The sequence below is a fragment of the Dendrobium catenatum genome, unplaced genomic scaffold (assembly GCF_001605985.2).
Source record: "Dendrobium catenatum unplaced genomic scaffold, ASM160598v2 fragScaff_scaffold_44, whole genome shotgun sequence".
Taxonomy (NCBI): domain Eukaryota; kingdom Viridiplantae; phylum Streptophyta; class Magnoliopsida; order Asparagales; family Orchidaceae; genus Dendrobium; species Dendrobium catenatum.
The window spans coordinates 999,778-1,009,105 of NW_021318506.1; the positions used below are offsets into that span (position 1 = coordinate 999,778).

The window sequence follows — 9,328 nt, forward strand, 5'->3', positions numbered from 1 at the left end:
AAACCCTATCTAGCTCTAGCATTAGAACAGGAAACCCTAAATTCTAAATCTTAAGTTGGGACTTTCAGATAAAGCAACTTTTCCTTGAAACTAGAACCACCTTTCAACTACTTGGTCAATTTTCATCGCTGGGAAACTTAACGCCACTATGCTTAAACCATTATTTCTAAGGATCATGCCTAACACATTTTGTAAGCCTTCCAAGTGCAATTCAGTGATCCTTTAAAGGGCTAACCTAGGCCACACTATAGATGCCAACATTGAACCATGCAGATTGTATATTTTTATAATTAAAATATGATCCAATCAATGTTTAAAATTGCATATTCGAGTATTGAGGCGTTTTTCGTTCATGAGGTGAGGCGTAAGCCTTAAGTTGTTTTGAGGCATAAGCCTCAAAATCAAAAAATTGCGTAAATATAAAATGATAAATATATATTTAATAATGAGTAAATAATATATAAAACATAAAAATGCTACTTACCACATCTTTGAGGATAAATAAGGGAGACATATCACATAAGAACTCACTAGTCATAAACACAGTCATCACTCATCAGTCATTACTAAGGGGGCCTTCATTTGAATCATCCTTATGATGAACTGCTCTCTCCTCTTCCTCCTCTCCTATAGAGTTCAATATCTCCCAATCAGCTCCTTCCTCATTATCAGTTATCTTCCTTTTCCCTAAATATTTTTTGAATAATATCACAATGAATAATAGTGTAATACATTAAAAAAAGTCTAAGAAAAGAAAACTATATTATTTATATACCTTTTTTAATTTTTTTCGGAGTTGTGGTGGATGTGGATGCTTTAAGACCATCAAAGAAATCAACATTTAAATCTTCATCTTGTAATTCAGACGGCATCACTTCAACATCATCATCTATAAACCACTCATCGTCAGATGCCACATCATTGCAAAGCAAAGGATCTTCATCATCCATTAATCATTTTTTGTTCAAATTTCTATCTCTGAGTCTCCTATTGTACATAATGTACACCAGTGAGTTCATCCTCAATGTCGACAAGAAATTTCTCCTCTTTGTATGCACTTGGTTGTAGGTACTCCAATTTCTTTCACAGCCAGATGAAGAACATGTCAAGCCCAAAACTTTCATAGCAAAACGCTGTAATTGTAGAGTCCCATCACCAAATTGAATCCACCACTCAACTGGAGATCGTTTGGCAATTGTATCTTTTGCTTGTAATCCAAAAAAATCTTCTTTGTTCCTAAAAGTTACCAATTGCATGTCAGCATTTGATCTTTTAGTTGCATCACTTATTAGACGATCTATGCAATGATACAATCCCAACTTTATTTCAGGGTTTGTAGACTTATTCTCTGCATATTGATACTGAGGGTTTAGGTAGCAGCCAGCGGCATGCAAGTGTCGGTGAAGCTGTAGTTCCCACCTATCATCAATAATATTCCAAATTTCTCTAAAGCTTCCCTCACTGCCTCCTAAGTTGGAGGAAATCATCTCTTTGGCTTCATCCATGTCATTGTAGATGAAACCCATTGCAGGTTTCTTCTCAGCATCCACCATCCTTAAAACATGAACTAAAGGTCTAGTGGTTGTAATGGCATATAAGATACTTTGCCAATTTAAAATCTTTCTAATCTCTTTTCTCTCAGCCTTCTTTGCCCAAGCATAATTCAACCACTGTGTAGATGTGAACATAGCCTCTAAAGGTTGCCTAGCATCCAGCATGCTCTCTAAGGTCAAGCAAGCGGTGGCAAATCTTATTGTTGCTGGCCTTAGAATTTCTTTTTTCGAAAATTTTCTCATAAGATCTAGAACCCAAGAGTGGTTGTAAATAAACTTGGTTATTTTTTTGGCTTTAGTGAGTGCATTTTTATGTTGAGGTAGCTCCCCAAGCTTTTTAAGAATCAGATCTATGCAATGTGCAGCACATGGAGTCCAGTACAGATGTTTCCTCTTCTCCATAAGTTTATTACCTGCAGCCTTATAAGAACTTGCATTATCTGTTACAATTTGTATAACTAAATGTTATCCAACCTCATCAATACTGCTATCTAATAATCCAAATATGAACTCAGTATCTTTGACCTGGTCAGATGTTTCAATTGACCGTAAAAACACAGTACCATAAGGATTATTAATGAGGATGCTGATCAGACATAGATATCAGACCACCCATCTGACATAATTGTTACAAATGTTTAGGCCTAAGTCTTCTTAATTTCTTCGATGCTTTCATCAGTGCTTTCCAACTCTTTCAAAATCCATATTCTTAAATTATACATGATTGGAGGTTTGAACTTTCTCCCAAATGATCCAACTAAATGATTCTTGTTGTAATAAGCAGGTGATGTTGCAACATTAAATGGAATTGCATTTTCGTAGAAGAATTTGCCTATATCCTTACACACTCTTCTCCGTGCCTCCCTTGCATTTTCTGGGGCCATCTTTTGTGTAGCAGAAGGCCTATCCTCTGATGTGTAAACCATATAATGATCCATAGGCCCTCTAGCACTCCTAGATGAAATGGGCTTCATAGAAGAAGACGAATCCCTAACGCTACGCTCACTCCCGTAGTAAGATCCAACATCAACTCTGTCCTCAAATTGCTTCTGTGTAAGATGTTTTGACATGGTACACTTATTCATGTATGACTTTATCTCATCCCTTACAGTATCAGAAACTTTAAAGCATGGAGCAACATTCTTGTAAGAACCTGAAAGGTGTTCTTTCATCATAGTCACACCACCTTTCATAAGTTTATCACTGTAATTGCATTTCAGATAGACATATATTTTATCATTGCATCCTACATCCACCTGAGTGCTATGTTTCCATGCTGGATCTTTTCTATTACCTGATGCAGCTTTATCCTTATTTCTGACCATCCTGATTAAGCAAAAGCAAAAATAGAAAGTGAACGAGTTCTTACTAATCTTTTCTATGACCTGATGCAAGTCAGAGGAGACGGCAGCCTCGGACATAAGCGGTCGCCGATCGAACGGAGAAGATAGAAGCCCAACTCGCAGTAGAAGAATTCATGAATTGAAGAGTTCATGACTTCATGTTCATCTAACACTTACGATTTTTGGAACAACAAGCCTATGCTCTTTGACGCTGTATGGCAACGAGTCATAAAATTTTCAACTTCTTTCAGCAAACCAACCAGAAGGGTCCAGTGCGAGGATTCAATGATTGGCTGTAATAAAATGTTGTTTGAAGTAATAAAAAGTTCAGTTATATGGTCGATTTGCAATTTGGACGATTTATCCATTCCTTTAATATTCTGCAATTGCAACTAGTAAATGTAAGTAATGGAAAAGAAATATTAAAACTTGCATTAAGCCATTAACTATAGTTAAACTGATTAATTGAATACTAAGTTACTAATCCAATAGACTGGAGAGATGTATAGAAATTTATGGTACTTGTCAGGCATAAGGTTACACTTCTCATTTAATAAAAGGACAAAAATATCTACATGTTTATTGCCTAAATAATTGTCGGTTAATAACTCGTCAATGTCAGCTGTAGAAATAAGAAGGTTACTAACAAACAAGACACTATCGTCCCTGAAAAAAAAAATTTAAATAGGCATTTCATAAACATACCATACGCACAACATATGGGTATCATAAGCATACAATACGCATAAGATACGCGTACCATAAGCATACCATACGCATAACTCACGCATACCATACGCATACAAATTTTCAAACATAAAATAAGTTGCATTTTTTTACCTTTGTTTGAACTTCTTCAAACATTCATGCACAAAATTTCTCTTCTCAGAACTCAAACTCAGAAGACCTTTGTAATTTTCTATTTCATTTGCTTAAACAAGAGTTATAGGATTTATATGAATGTCATCTACTGGTATTGGTTTATTTGGATTTGTATATGGAATAAGTTGCATTTCTGCTCAGATTGGCTTATTTAGGGGGATTGACTCATTTTGGGGGATTCGCTCATTTTTGGGGATTGGTTGATTGGGGCTGGGGGGAGGGATATCTAATTTATGTTTCTTATTGTAAGATGAAGAGTAACTAACATATCTTTTCTGAGGAAAAATTTTGCTCTCATCAATGTGATTATTGAGCTTGATCTCAATAACTTCAACTCTTTCAATTAGGTTTTCAAACTTTGAGCTCAGCCTACCTTCAAATTCAAGAAAAAGTTTTGTGCATGTTTCTTGGCAGGATTTGGTAATTCTTTCTTGGAGAGATTACAGTGCTTCAGCAGAAAAACTAAAGTGTTGTTGCTGAGGAGATTGGTGGGGGTCTTGCAGAGGAGCTTGGTGGGGGTCTTGCTGAGGAGGTGGGGTATGATGGGAGATTGGGGGGGTGATTTGTTGAGGGGAATCAGGGGATGGAGGGCTGTCTAATGGATATTTCTTGACATTAACCATATCAATTTTAGCTTGGGAAACTCTCTGGAAGACATACTTTTCCTTATATTAACAAATAAGTTAGTGACCACCTCTGTAGTATATACAATATCATTAGCCATCATAGAAAATGAGGCCTTTTGTCAGCATACATAGGAGCATGAAAAGAAGTATGTTCCAGGAACCAAATCTGCATAAGATGAAAGAAAATTTTAGCAAATAACAAAAAATCTTAGCACTCACATTGAGGGATTGAGCTAATAAAATTTCAAATGAATTTAGCAGCTAGCTCTTAGCACTCACAATTAGCAGAGGTACAAAACTGTTGATGTAACATGCTGGCTTCTTATTTGAAATCTTGGAGGAGGCCTTATTATACTCTCGAACTAAAAATTCCCTAGTTAAACCCAGTTTATTGATAAAAATCATCTGGATTATTTGCTATTCTTTGCGGTAACTGAGGGATTTTAAGTTGTTAAGTTAAAAAAATAAATTTGAACATAAATACATGATAAATATTCGTAACATGCTGGCTTCTTATTTTGGTTTGAACTTGAAGCATCTTCCTCAACATCTTCTCCATGATAACAAATTTCTCATCAATCTTCTAATGGATGACTGAAATTTGACTTGAAAATCTAAAATTTTAGATTTCGATTGTATAATCTCCCGTTCCAATATTTTTAACTTTTTTTTACATAGTTACCCAGATCTATGCTCTGATACCAATTTAATACAAACTGGACGCAATTTCGGCAAAACCAGAGAACGACATAAGAAATTTAGAAAGAAGACACAAGAACTCTTTTTTTTTTATTGAAAGAACAAAGAAGAAAAAAAAAACAACATACAGTTGGATTTTCAATTGGAGAGAAAGATCCGGCTCTCCCAAATTCTTGAACAGTTTTCTTGGTTATATTGGGTTCCTAATTGCTGCTAGGAATTGTGTGAGAGACTATTCACCTCTCGAACAATAAATCAACTTGTATCTTATTTTTTTTTTACTTGGAGATTAGTAATTACATCCCCTTGGTGTCATTTCTAGATTTATTCGGAGTAATTTTGTTGTTTTTATATTGTTGTGTGCTGTTTTGATCATCAAATCCTATCAAATTGATATTATAGCAAGTTTTTTGGACCAATAGCCGGGAGAAGAGTTGAGGCGTTAGAAGAAAAATTGGAGAGGGAAGTAGGGCAACTTCAAACGGATGTGGGATCATTGAATGAGCCATGTCGGCAATGGAAGGAAGGTTTGAGAATCTAGATGAGATGATGAAGTGAATGTGGAGTTTTAAACAAAAGCGGGTCTGCTGGAAGTAAGGGAGAATTTAGAAAATGACATTTAATATTGTTTGGGCTCCAAATTGCACTTTCTTGATATACTCAATCCTATAGAATTTTTCATGCTTTACGGCCATTTGTATAGTATTGACAGGATATCTATGGTGGTGAACGTCGCAGGTCCAAATTTTGGCAGATAAAAAAGAAAACAGTTGTGCTTCTTGCGTTGCTCTTGTCTAGCTGATAGGAATGTAGATTGAATTCCTGTTCAATTTCATTGCTGTTTATCTCCTTGTTGGCTATTATAATTGTTTTCATCTGAAAAAAAAGGCTTCTTCTAAATTATACATGCATACCATACAGGTATCAATTTGACAGGCCAAAGCTAGAAGCTGAAGAACTCAAAGCAATTTCGAAGAGTGATGTTATAAACTGGTACAATACATACCTTGTATCGTCATCCCCGAAATGTCGGAGACTGGCAATTCATATATGGGGATGCAATTCCAACCTGAAGGAAGAAGGCAACACACAATATCAGTTTGGAAAAGTTATTGATGACATTCGCTCCTTCAAATTGTCTTCTGAATTCTACCCAAGCCTTTGTTGACATTAATGCTTGGAGTTGCCATCAATGGTTGCAAATCATCAGAAACTTCGGAGGCTCATTTCTTCTCTGGCGGAGGAAAATGTGATAATTTTTACCTTAAATGATTATTATTGTTGTGTATGTTCTTATTGCTGAGTGAAATGTTTAGATGATTTCGAATGAAGTTTATATTTAATCAGTGTCATATCAATGCATTCGTGATAATTCATAGTTAATAAAACTTTTTTTTTTATTTATATAGTTTTATCTTCTGAACCAGTTTATATATATACTTTTATTATATATATATACTTTTTTTCGGAACGGGGGTATCTTCTCGCTGCTATTATAAAGGGAGCACTTGGCGGCGTAACTAATCCCTCGATGGAATTTAGCGAGGCTACCCACCGGCATCGGCTCCACTTTGCCCCATTACAGAGACAAGGCTGTAGTTGAGGGGACTCAAACCCATGATGGGGGGTTTTGAATCGTGCTCGGCCATCAACCATCCTAAACTTTGGTGGATCATAATTTATATTTGATTATTATTTTTCATTGTCTGCAAAAATATTATATAAGCAATTCGGTTCCCTACTATCATATTCATATCTGAAAACTTCAGGCGCGTTCAATAATGATTCAATAATCTGGTGTCATTTCACCTTTATAATTGTATATACTATGGTATTGAAATCGAGAAAGTTAACATCAAATCTTTAAAATCTATTTGTTTTTTTAAAACAGTTGTCATTCGATCTATAGATCTATTATCCTAGCTATGTAATCGATTGGCCTACATATCTATTATAAGTTGGAATACATATCCTACATATTAGTCACAACTATTTAATAGGTATTTTATAATCGATATATTAAAGCTGATGTTATAACAAGATATGATTTATCTACATAATAATTGTATAACAATAGGTTAGATAATTTAGCTAAATAATTTTTTTAAATAAGAGGTTCAAATGTTCAATTACAATATGCAACATACAAGTCAAAATTACATGTGTCAACATAATAGCCTTTTTTTTTTAACGAGTTATTTATTTACCTCATTTACCGCCTTAAATAAATATTTTATTTTAACCTTAGAATTTATCATAAATACATGTTTAGGTTCATTAGTCATTATAAGGAAATGAATTGTATTAGAAAACATCATATATCATTGGGTTGAAAATTCAGCCTAAAATTTACATCATAAAGTTCAATAGCGCCTTGTTGAAATTCAATATTATCACTATTGAAGAACTTAGGTTCATTAGTCATTAAATGCATACATAATTTATTTTGTATTGGCTAAACAATATTATACATCAATATGCAGCTTATAAAGTTCAAGTTATCTTACTTCTCAAACGTAATATTTTAATAAAATATTAACATATTTAGAATACATCTAAATTATGCTTTTTATAATTTAAAATGATACGTAAAATAATATTATTGAGAATACATAAACACTTTACAGTATGAAGGCAATTAATGATATATATATATTTAAAAATGAACGTGCAAAACAATAAAGCATTACGTTATCCAATTAATGATTGATAATATGACAAATTTCTCATAATTTCATTATAAAATCTCGTACTTTTATAATATATATATATATAAGAAGTAGATTTCTGAATTTACAAAGTTAAAAATTCTAAAACCAAAATGATCTCAACAAACACTTTTACCTCAAAATTACTACTCATACCCTATTTTTGTGAATTTCTATATCAAATTGACTCCAAATTAATCAATTAAAGTCTTAAAAGGACCATCATCTACATAGTGTTTTTAGATCTTCAATGTAAAAATAATTACAATTAGCTCTAAGTTATGAGCAGACTAGTTCTTATTCATCATAAAATATTAAAAGTCATAAGCTACTACTCTATCATTTGCATTATTAGAACATAATCCAAATCTTGGTATGAAACATTAGTATAGATCTTAAACTTATAAGTGTTAAAAGGAATGTTGACCATACTTATATGCATAGAATTTAATTCTTAAGAAACAACTTGAGTTAAATTTCAATTCTTATTGATGTAGTGGGCCATTTGTGGTGTTTAAACCCTCTATGGATTCAACATGATGAGCTCTATAAAAATAAAAATAAAAACATGATCAGCTCTATATATTAAACATATGTTCAAGTCTAGATGAATACTATATAAATTTTAAGATTTCATATATTAAAATTGATGTTTATTTTAGTTAACCTAGTTATACTTCTTGGATTGGCATCAAATTTGACTTGACTTAATCTCATGGTATTCTTAGCATCCCTAATTTTTTCACAAGAAAATTTAAACCTTGTTGTGGTCTTGATGGAATATTGAAGATTATGGGTAATATTTGGCCTATGAGTTCAAAATTCCATAACCATGAATCCATAGAGGATTAGGGCATGGAATTTTCATGAATTGTGTGTATATGCATGAGGGTTAGAGAGCCTATGATTTCACCATAATCTAACCCCTAGATTGTTCTAGGTAAAATTTCTAAGGTTTAGGGTCAATCAGTTTAGGAAATTTGTAGAAAATTCTAGAAGTCTCCAATTGGGCTAATTTTTTATAAAAACTTTCTAAGATTTTAAGAGATTCGCGGATTTAATTTCATATAAATTTGAGCCCATTTGCGCATCCAATTTACAAATCCTAAAATCAGCCTATATAATGGCCGATAAAATTTTACAAATACATAAATAAATGTAGAAAATTAAAAAAAATATATGAATTAAATTGAATTATACTCATATTTTAATGGTTAATGAAATAAAATAAAATCCTTCTCCAGTTTTTTGTTGAATCCATGTTTTGGTCAATTCAACTTTAATAAAGAAATAATTAAAAATTAACCATTAATTTAAATATCTCCAAAATTTTATAAATTTCATCTTAGGTCATCATTGACATATGTTTAAAATTTCATAGAAGTTTGAAAACCTTTGGTATGTTAAATAACAAACCCTAATTGTCCTTTTATATAAAGCCTTTACTATTACCCCAAATAAAAAAAATTACAATAACCCCAATTTAGAAAATTCATAAATAAATTTATAAAAATCTT

General features: G+C 32.7%; 1 protein-coding gene across 2 annotated transcripts in view; it reads left to right on the top strand.

Annotated features, from left to right (window-relative positions):
• The window catches only part of LOC110104695 (nardilysin-like), a gene marked incomplete at its 5' end in the record, with an annotated part of 100,393 nt that extends 93,886 nt beyond the window's left edge, over window positions 1-6,507 (top strand). For both annotated transcript variants that reach the window (XM_020833918.2, XM_020833919.2), the window contains 1 exon segment: window positions 6,025-6,507. In XM_020833918.2, the coding sequence (XP_020689577.1) occupies window positions 6,025-6,271 (247 nt within the window).
• Window positions 6,508-9,328: the final 2,821 nt, after the last annotated feature.